Source organism: Dryobates pubescens, chromosome 17 (assembly GCF_014839835.1).
Source record: "Dryobates pubescens isolate bDryPub1 chromosome 17, bDryPub1.pri, whole genome shotgun sequence".
Lineage (NCBI taxonomy): Eukaryota > Metazoa > Chordata > Aves > Piciformes > Picidae > Dryobates > Dryobates pubescens.
The window spans coordinates 23,839,100-23,854,905 of NC_071628.1; the positions used below are offsets into that span (position 1 = coordinate 23,839,100).

The window sequence follows — 15,806 nt, forward strand, 5'->3', positions numbered from 1 at the left end:
GCATCAGAACCCCTGCATCAGAACCGCAGCACCAGAACCGCAGCACCAGAACCGCAGCACCAGAACCGCAGCATCAGAACCGCTGCATCAGAAGCGCTGCATCAGAACCGCTGCATCAGAACCCCTGCATCAGAACCGCAGCATCAGAACCGCAGCATCAGAACCGCTGCATCAGAACCGCTGCATCAGAACCGCAGCATCAGAACCGCTGCATCAGAACCGCTGCATCAGAACCGCAGCATCAGAACCGCAGCACCAGAACCACAGCACCAGAACCACAGCACCAGAACCGCAGCACCAGAACCACAGCATCAGAACCGCAGCACCAGAACCGCAGCACCAGATCCGCTGCATCAGAACCGCAGCATCAAAACCACAGCATCAGAACCGCTGCATCAGAACCCCTGCATCAGAACCACAGCATCAGAACCGCAGCACCAGATCCGCTGCATCAGAACCGCAGCATCAGAACCGCAGCACCAGAACCGCAGCATCAAAACCACAGCATCAGAACCACTGCATCAGAACCACTGCATCAGAAGCGCAGCACCAGAACCGCTGCATCAGAACCGCAGCACCAGAACCGCAGCATCAGAACCACTGCATCAGAACCGCAGCACCAGATCCACAGCATCAGAACCGCTGCATCAGAACCAGAGAATCAGAACCTCTCCATCAGATCCACTGCATCAGAATCGCTGCACCAGAACCACTGCATCAGATCCACTGCATCGGAACCACTGCATCGGATCCACAGCATCAGAACCACTGCATCAGAACTACAACATCAGATCCACTGCATCGGAACCACTGCATCGGATCCACAGCATCAGAACCAGATCATCAGAACCTCTCCATCAGATCCACTGCATCAGAACCTCAGCACCAGAACCACAGCATCAGAACCACAGCATCAGAACCCCAGCACCAGAACCACAGCACCAGAACCGCAGCACCAGAACCACAGCATCAGAACCGCAGCATCAGAACCACAGCACCAGAACCACAGCATCAGAACCCCAGCACCAGAACCACAGCATCAGAACCACAACACCAGAACCACAGCATCAGAACCGCAGCACCAGAACCGCTGCATCAGAACTGCAGCATCAGAAGCGCAGCATCAGAACCGCTGCATCAGAACCGCAGCATCAGAACCTCAGCACCAGAACCACAGCACCAGAACCGCAGCACCAGAACCGCAGCATCAGAACCGCAGCATCAGAACCTCAGCACCAGAACCACAGCATCAGAACCACAGCATCAGAACCACAGCACCAGAACCGCAGCACCAGAACCGCAGCACCAGAACCGCAGCATCAGAACCGCAGCATCAGAAGCGCAGCATCAGAACCGCAGCATCAGAACCGCAGCATCAGAACCTCAGCACCAGAACCACAGCATCAGAACCGCAGCATCAGAACCGCAGCACCAGAACCGCAGCACCAGAACCGCAGCACCAGAACCGCAGCATCAGAACCGCAGCATCAGAACCGCAGCATCAGAAGCGCAGCATCAGAAGCGCAGCATCAGAACCGCAGCACCAGAACCGCAGCATCAGAACCGCAGCATCAGAACCTCAGCACCAGAACCACAGCATCAGAACCACAGCATCAGAACCACAGCACCAGAACCGCAGCACCAGAACCGCAGCACCAGAACCGCAGCATCAGAACCGCAGCATCAGAAGCGCAGCATCAGAACCGCAGCATCAGAACCTCAGCACCAGAACCACAGCATCAGAACCGCAGCATCAGAACCGCAGCACCAGAACCGCAGCACCAGAACCGCAGCATCAGAACCGCAGCATCAGAAGCGCAGCATCAGAACCGCAGCATCAGAACCGCAGCACCAGAACCGCAGCACCAGAACCGCAGCATCAGAACCGCAGCATCAGAAGCGCAGCATCAGAACCGCAGCATCAGAACCGCAGCACCAGAACCACAGCATCAGAAGCGCAGCATCAGAAGCGCAGCACCAGAACCACAGCACCAGAACCGCAGCATCAGAACCACAGCATCAGAACCGCAGCACCAGAACCACAGCACCAGAACCGCAGCACCAGAACCACTGCATCAGAACCGCAGCACCAGATCCGCTGCATCAGAACCGCAGCATCAGAACCGCAGCACCAGAACCGCAGCATCAGAACCACAGCATCAGAACCACTGCATCAGAACCACTGCATCAGAAGCGCAGCACCAGAACCGCTGCATCAGAACCGCAGCACCAGAACCGCAGCATCAGAACCACTGCATCAGAACCGCAGCACCAGATCCACAGCATCAGAACCGCTGCATCAGAACCAGAGAATCAGAACCTCTCCATCAGATCCACTGCATCAGAATCGCTGCACCAGAACCACTGCATCAGATCCACTGCATCGGAACCACTGCATCGGATCCACAGCATCAGAACCACTGCATCAGAACTACAACATCAGATCCACTGCATCGGAACCACTGCATCGGATCCACAGCATCAGAACCAGATCATCAGAACCTCTCCATCAGATCCACTGCATCAGAACCTCAGCACCAGAACCACAGCATCAGAACCACAGCATCAGAACCCCAGCACCAGAACCACAGCATCAGAACCGCAGCATCAGAACCACAGCACCAGAACCACAGCATCAGAACCCCAGCACCAGAACCACAGCATCAGAACCACAACACCAGAACCACAGCATCAGAACCGCAGCACCAGAACCGCAGCATCAGAACTGCAGCATCAGAAGCGCAGCATCAGAAGCGCAGCATCAGAAGCGCAGCATCAGAACCGCAGCATCAGAACCACAGCACCAGAACCGCAGCACCAGAACCGCAGCATCAGAACCGCAGCATCAGAACCGCAGCATCAGAACCGCAGCACCAGAACCGCAGCACCAGAACCGCAGCATCAGAACCGCAGCACCAGAACCGCAGCATCAGAACCGCAGCACCAGAACCGCAGCATCAGAACCGCAGCACCAGAACCGCAGCATCAGAACCGCAGCATCAGAAGCGCAGCACCAGAACCGCAGCATCAGAACCGCAGCATCAGAACCGCAGCATCAGAACCGCAGCACCAGAACCGCAGCATCAGAACCGCAGCACCAGAACCGCAGCATCAGAACCGCAGCATCAGAAGCGCAGCACCAGAACCGCAGCATCAGAACCGCAGCATCAGAACCACTGCATCAGAACCACTGCATCAGAAGCGCAGCACCAGAACCGCTGCATCAGAACCACTGCATCAGAACCGCAGCACCAGAACCGCAGCATCAGAACCGCTGCATCAGAACCGCAGCACCAGAACCGCAGCATCAGAACCGCAGCATCAGAACCACTGCATCAGAACCACTGCATCAGAAGCGCAGCACCAGAACCGCTGCATCAGAACCGCAGCACCAGAACCGCAGCATCAGAACCACTGCATCAGAACCGCTGCACCAGATCCACAGCATCAGAACCGCTGCATCAGAACCAGAGAATCAGAACCTCTCCATCAGATCCACTGCATCAGAATCGCTGCACCAGAACCACTGCATCAGATCCACTGCATCGGAACCACTGCATCGGATCCACAGCATCAGAACCACTGCATCAGAACTACAGCATCAGATCCACTGCATCGGAACCACTGCATCGGATCCACAGCATCAGAACCAGATCATCAGAACCTCTCCATCAGATCCACTGCATCAGAATCGCTGCACCAGAACCACTGCATCAGAACCACTGCGTCAGATCCACAGCATCAGAAACACTGTGTCAGAACCACTGCGTCAGAACCACTGCCTCACAACTACTGCCTCACAAGCACTGCATCACAATCACTGCCTCACAGCCACTGCCTCACAGTCCCTGCCTCCCCACCACTGCATCATTCTGCTCAGCAAAGCCCTCTGACATCATCCAGCCCAACCATTCTCTGCCTCTGCCAAAGCCACTGCTAAACCCTGGCTCTCAGGACCTCACCTACACCGCTCTGAGCCCCCCAGGGTTGGGGATTCCTCCTCCTCCCCGGGCAGCCTGTGCCAGTCTTTAAGAACCCTTTCAGTGGAGCTGATTCTGATTTCCAACCTAAACCTACCCTGGGGCACCTCGAGGCCATTTCCTCTTGTCCTGTCCCTTGTTATGAAGCAGAGCCCAACCCCCACCTGGCCCCAACCTCCTCTCAGGGAGCTGTGGAGAGCAATGAGTTCTTCTCTCACCCTCCTCTTCTCCAGCCAAAACCCCCCCAGCTCCCTCAGCTGTTCCTCCCCAGCCCTTTTCCCCAGTCCCTTCCCCAGCTTGGTTGCCCTTCTCTGGGCCCACAGTGGCCTTCCTGCCCTTCAGAGTGCTCAAGGTGTTAAGATACTCACTGGATCCCCTAAAATCCCTGCAGGAGCAGAGGGATCCTCACTGGTCCATGGTGTGAGCAACAGCTGCCCAGAGAGAGAGAGCAAGAGCTCTTTGCAGAGGGCACATCCACAGAAGCCACTTATCTTCTAGTGCTTAAGCCAGGAGTTATTTGTTATGCAGCAGCCACACTTGGCCTTCAGCAGAGCCAGACCTTGTCTGGATGACTCCAGGCTTGGGAACCCCCATAGGACTTTTGTCTGCTTTGCAGGTGAGTTCCACTTCCGACTTGCCAGTGAGGGTGGGGAGACCCTGGCCAGGTTGCCACGGGAGGCTGTGGATGCCTCCTCCCTGGTGGTGTTGAAGGTTAACTCTGACATCCTTGAGTGTGGTGCCTCTGCCTTTACAGAAGCCCAGCATGGGGTTTGGGGGTGGGAATCACCTCTGCACATCACCCAGCCCAGCCCCCCTGCTCAAGCAGGGCACCCACAGCAGCCTGCCCAGCGTCACAGTGCTCAGGGGGGGTTGGAAGCTCTCCAGGGAAGGAGACTCCACAACCTCTCTGGGCTGCCTGCTCTGGGGCTCCAGCAGCCTCAGAGAAGTTTCTCCTCCTGTTCAGGGGGAATCTGCTGTGCTGCATTTTGTGCCTGCTGCCCCTTGCCACCCCTCAGGGAGGTGGTTGGTCTCCATCCTGTTCTCTAAAGGTTATGATGCTGATCTCTCCTCATCCTCAGTACCCCCCAGCTTGCTCTGCCTCGCTGTGCAAGTCTCACCTGGGACATTTGGGCCCAGTGTGCATTTGCAGTGTTTGAATTAAACAGCAGGCTGGAGGTGTCTGCCAGGAGCAGCCTTCCAGGGCCTGAAGGGGCTACAAGAAGGGCTGGGGAGGGACAATGGAAAAGGGCTGGGGGTGACAGGAGAAGGGACAGTGGATTGAAACTGGGAGAGGGCAGATTGAGACTAAAGGTGAGGAAGAAATTCTTTGCAGTGAGAGTGGTGAGGCTCTGGCACAGGCTGCCCAGGGAGGCTGTGGCTGCCTCCTGCCTGGAGGTGTTGGAGGCCAGGCTGGATGAGGCTTTGAGCAGCCTGGGCTGGGGGGAGGTGTCCCTGCCCATGGCAGGGGGTTGGAGCTGGCTGAGCTTGAAGGTCCCTTCCAACCCAACCCATTCCATGGATCTATGAATTCTGGATTCTCCTTCTTCACAGTCTCATGGGTTTCTAGCCCAAGTTCTTCCCAGTGAGTGAAGTGAAATCCCCTTTCTGTGCCTTCAACCTGTCACTCTCTAGGTATGGAGGAATCTGCCCTGCTATTAAAAAGCCATCCCTCTGCCTCAGCAAACCAGAGGCCTAATATTTGTGTGGGAAGCCAGATGGGTTTCAAATTGCTCCATTAACCTCTGGACTGTTATTAGACTCACAGGAGCCCACAGCTTCGTTGCTGAACACCTGATTTTTTTCACCCCCCCCCGTGATAAAGAGAAGTAAACTCCTGTTCCATAAAGCCCAGCAACACAAGCTGGTAAAAGCACATCACCACAGCACTGTCAGCTCCCCTGAGCTGGGCTAGGAACTGGCTGGAGGCTGAGCCCAGAGAGTGGTGGTGAATGGTGCCACAGCCAGCTGGCAGCCAGGCACCAGTGGTGTGCCCCAGGGAGCAGTGCTGGGCCCCAGCCTGCTCAATATCTTGATTGATGATCTGGAGGAGGGGATGGAGTCCAGCAGCAGGAGAGGTGCAGCTGACAGCAAGCTGGGGGCAGGAGTTGAGCTGTCAGAGGGCAGCAGAGCTCTGCAGAGGGACCTTGCCAGGCTGCACAGATGGGCAGAGGCCAAGGGCAGCAGATTGAACACAGCCAAGTGCCAGGGGCTGCACTTTGGCCACAGCAACCCCAGGCAGTGCTGCAGGCTGGGGACAGAGTGGCTGAGAGCAGCCAGGCAGAGAGGGACCTGGGGGGAGTGGTGGACAGCAGCTGAAGAGGAGGCAGCAGTGTGCCCAGGGGGCCAAGAAGGCCAAGGGCAGCCTGGCCTGCAGCAGGCAGAGTGTGGCCAGCAGCAGCAGGGAGGTCATTGTGCCCTGGGCTCAGCACTGCTCAGGCCACAGCTGGAGTCCTGTGTCCAGTTCTGGGCTCCTCAGTTTCAGAAGGCCATTGAGAGACTTGAAGGTGTCCAGAGAAGGGCAAGGAGGCTGGGGAGGGGTCTGGAGCACAGCCCTGGCAGGAGAGGCTGAGGGAGCTGGGCTTGCTTAGCCTGCAGAAGAGGAGGCTCAGGGGAGACCTTCTTGCTCTCTGCAACTCCCTGCAGGGAGCTGGGAGCCAGCTGGGGCTTGGGCTCTTCTGCCAGGCAGGCAAGCAGCCCCAGAACAAGAGGACACAGTCTGCAGCTGTGCCAGGGGAGGTTGAGGCTGGAGGGGAGGAAGAAATTCTTCCCAGACAGAGATATTGGCCCTTGGGCTGTGCTGCCCAGGGAGGTGGTGGAGTCCCCATCCCTGGAGGTGCTTAGGAAGAGCCTGGCTGAGGCCCTTGGTGCCATGGCTGAGTTGATCAGATGGTGCTGGGGGACAGGTTGGACTCAATGATCTCCAAGGTCTTTTCCAACCTGGCTAATTCTAGTCTAGTCTAGTCTACTCTATCAGACACTAGAGAAGGACCTCACTGGCCTGTGTGGAGAAGGGAAGGGGGGAGACAGGAGGCAGCCTGTGTGCATTCCAAGCAGGAAAGCATTCAGGAGGGTTTCTGATTAATTGCAAGTGCAGCAGGCAGGTTAGGAGCTCATCTTTGCAGGCTGATGTTTCCACTGCTCCAAGGAGCAGAGCTCCCTTGCTCACAAAGGCCTGCAGGGACAGGACCAGGGCCAATGGCTGCAAACTGGAGAGGGCAGATCGAGATTGGATGTGAGGAACAAGTTCTTTACTACTTGAAAATACAACTCAAATAGAGAAGAGGCAAATCACTGCACCACAGAGCTCCCATGGGGTGTCTGCAAATGGCACCTGGAAGGAAGCTGAGCAGCAGGCCTCCAGCAGAGCTGATGGAGATCTGCCTGGCCCCTCAAAGCTCACTGCCAAATGAAAGCAGGGACACAGAATCATGGATTTGTTTGGATTGGCACAGACCTCCAAGATCACCCAGTCCAACCATCAGCCCAACACCACCATGACCATCAAACCATGGCCCTGAGTGCCGCATGGCTCTTGGGAACCCAACTACCAGGACCACTGTGCTAGATCCTGAAGCACCACACCTGCAGCAGTGCTGACTCCACCACCTCCCTGGGCAGCCTCTGCCAATCCCTGACCCCTCTTGCAGCAAAGAAATCTTTCCTCCTCTCAACCTAAGCCTCCCCTGGCACAATTTCAGGCCACTGCCTCTCCTTCCATCACCTGAGAGCAGAGAGCAGAGCCCAGCCCCCAGCTCACTGCAGCCTCCTCTCAGGGAGCTGGAGACAGCAATGAAGCATCCTCTGAACCTCCAACCCCAGTTCCCTCAGCTGCTCCTCACCAGCCCTGCTCCCCAGACCCTTCACCACCTCTGCTGCCCTGCTCTAGCCCCTCAGTGCTCTTCTTGTGGTGAGGGGCCCAAAACTGAAGCCAGGACTCAAGGTGTGGCCTCCCCAGTGCCGAGCACAGGGCACAGTCACTTCTTTATTCCTGCTGACCACACCATTGCTGATCCAGGCCAGGCTGCTCGTGGCCTTCTTGACCCCCTGGGCACACTGCTGGCATCCAGCAGCCCCAGGCCCTTCTCTGCACAATGAGGCACTTCATGGATGATCTACACCAACCCTATTCAAACAAAGCCCCACAACAGCCATGGGCAAACTGCTGCTGTCCTCTCCTGCCAAACGCCCCCAAAGCAGAGGTGCCACCACCTGTGCTTCCTGCCCCCCTCCCCTGCGTGCCCCCAGCACACAGCCAGGCACCAAGGACACTGTTACATCACTCCCTGTTGCAAAGCTTGCTGCTGCCCTCATTTCCTAAGAGATTAACCCTCAGGCAGCTCAGAGCAGCTTTTGCCCCCTGGATGAAAGGCAGCAGAGTCCAAGAGGAGCTGGCAGAGCAGAAGGGCTGCCGAGGCTCCGCGTCTCAGCGCGAGCCCAGGGCTGCCAGGCACTGGAGGTGCCTCAGCGTCCCCAGACAGAGCACAGAGCTACAAAAGTCACTGCCCAGAGTCCTTTGCCTTCTGCACAGCTAATTCTGAGCTAAGGCTTGTGTAGGAAGAGACATCCAGAGCCACAAGGAACTGCATCCCACGGACCGCTTCCTCCCCTTTGGCATCCAGCTGGAGCAACACCAAAGCCAAATGAAGGCTTCAGCAGCACTGGCTGGGGATGGAGGCAAACCCATTCCCTGCCAGCCTGGGACTTGCAGCCTTAAAAGCTGAGCAAGTGCTGGTGGCAGCATCCATCCAGCTTGGCTTCAGGGCTTCTGATGCAAAATGCTGGAAGGTGTCCAGAGCAGGGCCACGAGGAGGAGCAGAGGGCTGGAGCTGCTCTGCTGTGAGCACAGACTGAGGGAGCTGGGGTTGTGCAGGCTGGAGAAGAGAAGGCTCCCAGGAGACCTTCTGGTGGCCTTCCAGGATCTGCAGGGGGCTCCAAGAAAGCTGGAGAGGGACTTCTGAGGGTGTCAGGGAGGGATAGGACTGGGGAGGATGGAGCAAAACTGGAAGTGGGGAGATTGAGATTGGCTGTGAGGAAGAAGTTGTTGCCCAGGAGGGTGGTGAGAGCCTGGCACAGGCTGCCCAGGGAGGTGGTGGAAGCCTCCTGGCTGGAGGTGTTTGCAGCCAGGCTGGAGGTGGCTGTGAGCAACCTGCTGTGGTGTGAGGTGTCCCTGCCCATGGCAGGGGGTTGGGGCTGGCTGAGCCTTGAGCTCCCTTCCTGCCCTGACAGTTCTGTGATTCTATGCTGAAGAAGGCACAGAAAGGGGATTTCACTTCACTCACTGGGAAGAACTTGGGCTAGAAACCCATGAGACTGTGAAGAAGGAGAATCCAGAATTCATAGATCCATGGAATGGGTTGGGTTGGAAGGGACCTTCAAGATCACCCAGCTCCAACCCCCTGCCATGGGCAGGGACACCTCCCCCCAGCCCAGGCTGCTCAAGGCCTCATCCAGCCTGGCCTTGAACACCTCCAGGCAGGAGGCAGCCACAGCCTCCCTGGGCAGCCTGTGCCAGAGTCTCCCCACCCTCACTGCAAAGAATTTCTCCCTCCTCTCCAGTCTCAATCTCCCCTCCCCCAGCTCAGTGTCATTGTGCCTCATCCTGTCACCCCCAGCCCTTGTCCAAAGCCCCTCCCCAGCTTTCTGAGGATGAGGAGAGATCAGCATCATAACCTTTAGAGAACAGGATGGAGACCAACCACCTCCCTGAGGGGTGGCAAGGGGCAGCAGGCACAAAATGCAGCACAGCAGATTCCACCTGAACAGGAGGAGGAACTTCTCTGAGGCTGCTGGAGCCCCAGAGCAGGCAGCCCAGAGAGGTTGTGGAGTCTCCTTCCCTGGAGAGCTTCCAACCCCCCCTGAGCACTGTGACGCTGGGCAGGCTGCTGTGGGTGCCCTGCTTGAGCAGGGGGGCTGGGCTGGGTGATGTGCAGAGGTGCTTCCCACCCCCAAACCCCATGCTGGGCTTCTGTAAAGGCAGAGGATTAGCCTTCTCTGTGCAGCCTTCTCTGTGCAGCCTTCTCTGTGCAGCCTCTCTGTGCAGCCTCTCTGTGCAGCCTCTCTGTGCAGCCTTCTCTGTGCAGCCTTCCTGTGCAGCCTTCCTGTGCAGCCTTCCTGTGCAGCCTTCTCTGTGCAGCCTCTCTGTGCAGCCTCTCTGTGCAGCCTTCTCTGTGCAGCCTTCTCTGTGCAGCCTCTCTGTGCAGCCTCTCTGTGCAGCCTCTCTGTGCAGCCTCTCTGTGCAGCCTCTCTGTGCAGCCTCTCTGTGCAGCCTTCTCTGTGCAGCCTTCCTGTGCAGCCTCTCTGTGCAGCCTTCCTGTGCAGCCTTCTCTGTGCAGCCTCTCTGTGCAGCCTCTCTGTGCAGCCTTCTCTGTGCAGCCTTCTCTGTGCAGCCTTCTCTGTGCAGCCTCTCTGTGCAGCCTCTCTGTGCAGCCTTCTCTGTGCAGCCTCTCTGTGCAGGAGTCTTTATTTAACTAATTCATGGCCATGCTGGTCTCAGGCTGCTGCTTGGACTTGCTGGCTTTGGAGGCCTTTCCCAGCCAAGGCAATTCTCTGATTCTATGACTACATGCTGGACAACATCCAGCCCATCACTGAGTCTGGCCCCAGCCTCTTGCCCACACCCTGTAGCTCTTGCTGAGCATTGCTCAGCTCCCCTCTGGGGCTGCTCCTCTCCAGGCTCTCAGCGCCAGGGCTCTCAGCCTTTGCTCCTCCCAGAGCTGCTCCAGGCCCCTCAGCAGCTCTGCAGCCTCCACTGGAATCTCTCCAGTAGTTCCCTGTCCATCTTGAACAGGGGAGCCCAGAACTGGACTCAGTACTGCAGATGTGGCCTCACTGGGGCAGAGTGGAGGGGCAGCAGATCCTCCCTTGCCCTGCTGGCCACACTCTTCTTAATGCACTTCTTACAACACTGCAGAGAGGGAAATCCACACACACAAAACCCAACCAAACCTGACTGCAATCAGGCACAGAAGTCTGGTGAGTGAGCAGAGCCACACTGGGAAGGTGAGCTGGGACAGGAGAGCAGGGGAAGGGAGAGGCTGCCACACCAAGTCCTGCTGCAGGCTCTCGTGGATCCCTCACCACCCAGATCTGTGTCAAGTGTTTGGAACTGGCAGCTCAAATTGTGCCTGCTCCACTTCAGATTTCAGAACAACTCCAGCAGAGCCAGGGAGGTTCTCCCCCTCTGCTCTGCCCTGCTGAGACCTCACCTGCAATAATGCAGCCAGTTCTGGGCTGCCCAGGTCAAGAGGGACAGGGATCTGCTGGAGAGAGTCCAAGGGAGGGCTACCAGGATGCTGAAGGGACTGCAGCACTGCCTGGGGAGGAGAGGCTGAGGGCCCTGGAGGGGCTTAGTCTGGAGAGGAGAAGACTGAGAAGAGATCTGATCAATGTCTATCAATAGCTGAGGGCTGGAGGTCAGGAAGGAAGGGACAGGGACAGCCTCTGCTCACTGTGCCCTGGGATAGGACAAGGAGCAATGGATGGAAACTGCATCCATCTCACCAGGAGGAGGAACTTCTGCACTGTGAGGTCCCAGAGCCCTGGAGCAGGCTGCCCAGAGAGGTTGTGGAGTCTCCTTCTCTGGAGCCTTTCCAGCCCCAGCTGGATGTGTTCCTGTGTGACCTGTGCTGGATTCTATGCTCCTGCTTTGGCAGGGGGTTGGACTTGGGGTCTCCAGAGGTCCCTTTCTAACCCCTACCACCCTATGATCTGTGTAATTAACTTCACTGTCGGTGTGAAGACAAAGCAAGCAAACCCAAACCAGCCCCAGCTAAACAAGCTGCAGGCTGAGCAGCCTGAGCTTACCTTCAGACCTCAGAAAATGTGAGGATGATGCTCTTGGGAGCCAAACACTGAGCCTCCTTCCTCTGCCAAGCAAGGAGGCACACAGAGTGTTTGCTCCCCAAGAGCATTCCTACGTCCAGACACTGCTCTGAAGAACTCCAGCCAACAAACTCCTCTTAACATCGGGGCAGCTGAAGGAGCACCCCAGCCAGCAGCAGCTCAGGCAGTGTGTACAGGAGAAAACCAGCGGATTCTGAGCACAAGGGATGCAGGCTGCAACAGCCCAGAGAGCATCATACAGACCCAAGGCACAAGGCCTTGTGCTCAGCAGCTTCCAGCCTGCAGCCTCCTCCTTGCCCGTGGGTGTCTCAGTCCTGCTGAGCAGCTGCACCGCAGCAGGAAGCCAACCCTGCAGCCAGGCTGCCCCGACAGGAAACCATCTCTTGGAGCATACCTTTCTTAGGACGGGGCCGTGGGGGCTCTGAGGCTGCTGGGGAGATCTGAAAAGACAGCAAAGAGGAGCAGTAAATCCCTCAGGCAAGAGCTGGTGGGTGGCTGGTGAGGAGCGGCGGTCACCAGGGGACAGCTCTCTGTAGGATCTCCATCAGTGCTCTGGGGGAGGGGATGAAGGCAGCCTCAGCCAGGCTCTGAGAGACACCAAGCTGGGTGGCAGTGTGCATCTACCCTAGGGTGGGAAGGACCTACAGAGGGGCCTGGCCAGGCTGGATTGCTGTGCCAAGGCCAATGGGATGAGGTTCAGCAAGACCAAGTGCTGGCTGCTGCACCTGGGTCACAGCAACCCCATGAAGGCTCCAGGCTCGGGGCAGAGTGGATGGAATATGCCCTGGTGGGAAAGGACCTGAGGGGGTTGATTGACAGCAGCTGAAGATGAGCCAGCAGTGTGCCCAAGTGGGCAAGAAGGCCACCAGCAGCCTGGCCTGGATCAGCAATGGTGTGGGCAGCAGGAGCAGGGAAGGGATTGTCCCCCTGGACTCAGCACTGATGAGGCCATGCCTCAAGTGCTAGGCTCAGTTTTGGGCCTCTCACTCCAAGAAGGACATTGGGGGGCTGGAGGAGGTCCAGTGAAGGGCAACAGAGCAAGCTGAAAGCAGAGATCTTGTGAGGAGCAGGTGAGGGAAGTGGGGTGGTTTAGCCTGGAGAAAAGGAGGCTGAAGGGAGACCTTCTGGCTCACTACAACTCCCTGAAAAGAGGTTGGAGCATGGTGGGGATTGGTCTCTTCTCCCAAGGAACAAGTCACAGGACAAGAGAAAACAGCCTCCAGTTGCCCCAAGGGCATTCAGGTTGGCCATGAGGAACAATTTCTTCCCTGAAAGGGTTGCCAAGCCCTGGAACAAGCTTGCCCAGGGCAGTGGTGGAGTCTCCATCCCTGGAGGGATTGAAAAGCCCTGGAGATGGGGTGCTGAGGGACATGGTTCAGTGGTGACCTGGATGGAGACTCCATGATCTTGGAGGCCTGTTCCAACTTTAATGATTCTCTGATTCTAGTCTAGAAAACAACCAGCCAGGACAAGTGGCAACCCCCAGAGGAGAGGATGAAACCAGCACCTTGGCCGCTAGGCAAGCTCTGCCCTGCCAAGGGCTGCTCTCCCCTGGCCACAGCTAGGCAGAGATTTTTATCAGGCCTCCAGACAGTGACCACTGCCCTGTAGAAAACACTGAGTCCCTCAGCCTTTTCCTCACCCTTGGCCACTATGCTCCCCCCTGCATCCAGCAAAGGACAGAGGCCTCCCCTCAGCCCTCCTTTTGTCACTGATCTACTTGCAGAAGCGTTTAACAGCTGGACCCAGATGAGTTTCCAGTTGGGCTCTGGCCCTTCTCATTTTCTGCTTGCACAGCCCCAGGACAGCTCTGCAGTCCTCCCAAGTCCTGTTGCTGTTTCACACCAGCCAGCTGGGGGTTGGGCTCTGCTCCCAGGCAGGCAAGCAGCCCCAGAACAAGAGGACACAGTCTCAAGCTGTGCCAGGGGAGGTTTAGGCTGGAGGGGAGGAGAAAGTTCTTCCCAGCAAGAGGAATTGGCCCTTGGGCTGTGCTGCCCAGGGAGGTGGTGGAGTCCCCATCCCTGGAGGTGTTGCAGAGGGGATTGGATGTGGCCCTTGGAGCCATGGTTTGGTTGTCAGGAGGTGTTGGGTGCCAGCTTGATGAGCTCTGAGATCTCCTCCAACCTTATTGATTCTATGATTCTATGACTGAGAGCCAGAACCCAGGCTGCACAGCCCCCAGCCTGCCTGGCAGGCAGAGCCAGGGCGCTCTGCATGTGCTGGAGGCTGAGAAAGGTTTGAGGTTCATGGGTTCACAGAATGGTTTGGGTTGGAAGGGACCTTCAAGATCACCCAGTTCCAACCCCCTGCCATGGGCAGGGACACCTCCCCCCAGCCCAGGCTGCTCAGGGCCTCATCCAGCCTGGCCTTCAACACCTCCCAGGCAGGGGACATCCACAGCCTCCCTGGGCAGCCTGTGCCAAAGTCTCCCCTCACCCACTGCAAAGAATTTCTTCCTCATCTCCAGCCTCAATCTCCCCTCCTCAAACCTCAATCCATTCCCTCTTGTCCTATCTCTCCAAGGCCTTGTCAAAAATCCCTCTCCACCTTTCTTGTAGGCACTCTTCAGGCACTGGAAGGCTGCTGTAAGGTCCCCCTGGAGCCTTCTCTTCTCCAGGCTGAATAGTCCCAACTCTCCCAGCCTTTCACCAGATACACAGACAGACATGAGAGGGGGAGAAGGAGAGGGAGAGGGAGGGGGAGAAGGAGAGGGAGAGGGAGGGGGAGAAGGAGAGGGAGAGGGAGGGGGAGAAGGAGAGGGAGAGGGAGGGGGAGAAGGAGAGGGAGGGGGAGAAGGAGAGGGAGGGGGAGAAGGAGAGGGAGGGGGAGAAGGAGAGGGAGGGGGAGAAGGAGAGGGAGGGGGAGAAGGAGAGGGAGGGGGAGAAGGAGTAAAAGAAAGAGAAGGAAGGAGGGAAAGTGGGGGAGGGAGAGGAGAGAAGGAGAGGAGGCAGAGCCACCACACGTCGGCATTTCCGCCGGCTCCTCAGCCAGGAGCGCACAGGCTCAGACCTCCGTCCCGGCAGCATCCCCTCGCCTGCCCTCAGCCCCCCCGGCCCCACCACCGCCACCCCCCAGCGCTGCCGGGCCGGGCGGGGGGCGGCGGCGGGGAGGAACTCACCGCTGGGTCCCGCGGCTCCGCCATGGCTCCGCTGCCGCCGCGGCGCCGTTACCGCGGGGACGACCTCCGAGCGCTTCCGGGCCAGGCACCGCGGCGCGGGGCCCGACGGGAAGGCACCGGGAGCCCGGAGCCGGCAGCCGGGAGCCCGGAGCCGGCAGCCCCCCGCGCCGGGCTGCGAAAAGCAGCGGAGTGACCGCGCCGGCACAAACCAGACGTTTGTCGGCGGGGCTGGGGGCTCGGATCCCCGCCGCGGCTGCTGCTGCCGCAGCGATCCCAGGCGCCCGAGGCGGCCCCGGCCTGCCGCGGGCTGAGCTGCCGCCGCCCCCGGACGGAGCAGGGAGGCAGGGCTGGGAGGAGATGGTTCTCCATCAGCTTTTGCACAGGGGAGGTCAGGGAGCTGCCGGCCGCGGCGGCTGTGGGTAGGGACGGTGCTGGCGTCCCGCGGGAGGGCTTGGGAGCTGGAGGAGAGCAGCGGCAGCGGCGGGTGGCTGCCGCAGCTCAGGGCCTTCGCAATGCTTCGCTCCAGGCTTGCAGAAGAGCCCTCGGAACTGAAGGCACCGCAGACCTTTAGGTTAGGGCCTGCCCCACTTGCTCCGCGCATGCAGTCGAAAGCCAAGGCGAGGCAAGGCTCCGCGCTTGCAGCCCACCGCGCTCCAGCAGGGCATACAAGGACTGGATGTCATCTTCCGAGCCCCCTTCCAGCCCCTAGCGCTCTGTGATCCTGTGACACGGGGCCGTCAGCAGCACTTTCACACCTGCCGAGCCAAGGGGAAGCCCAAGGAGCCGTGGCTTGCAGGGAGGGACTTGAGAGCAAGCAACGATCCCCTCCACGCAGCCCTGCTCCCATCCCAGCCCTTGCCAGCAGG

The 15,806-nt window shown here is 58.4% G+C and overlaps 1 protein-coding gene across 1 annotated transcript in view; it reads right to left on the reverse strand.

Moving 5' to 3' along the window:
• The window catches only part of BBS4 (Bardet-Biedl syndrome 4), a 79,638-nt gene extending 64,619 nt beyond the window's left edge, over positions 1-15,019 (reverse strand). The window contains exons 1-2 of the mRNA XM_054168835.1: positions 14,941-15,019; positions 12,217-12,262 (exon numbers count right to left, since the gene is read on the reverse strand). Coding sequence (XP_054024810.1) covers positions 12,217-12,262; positions 14,941-14,964 — 70 coding nt within the window. The 5' untranslated portion in view covers positions 14,965-15,019. The remainder of the gene's footprint in view (positions 1-12,216; positions 12,263-14,940) is intronic.
• Positions 15,020-15,806: the final 787 nt, after the last annotated feature.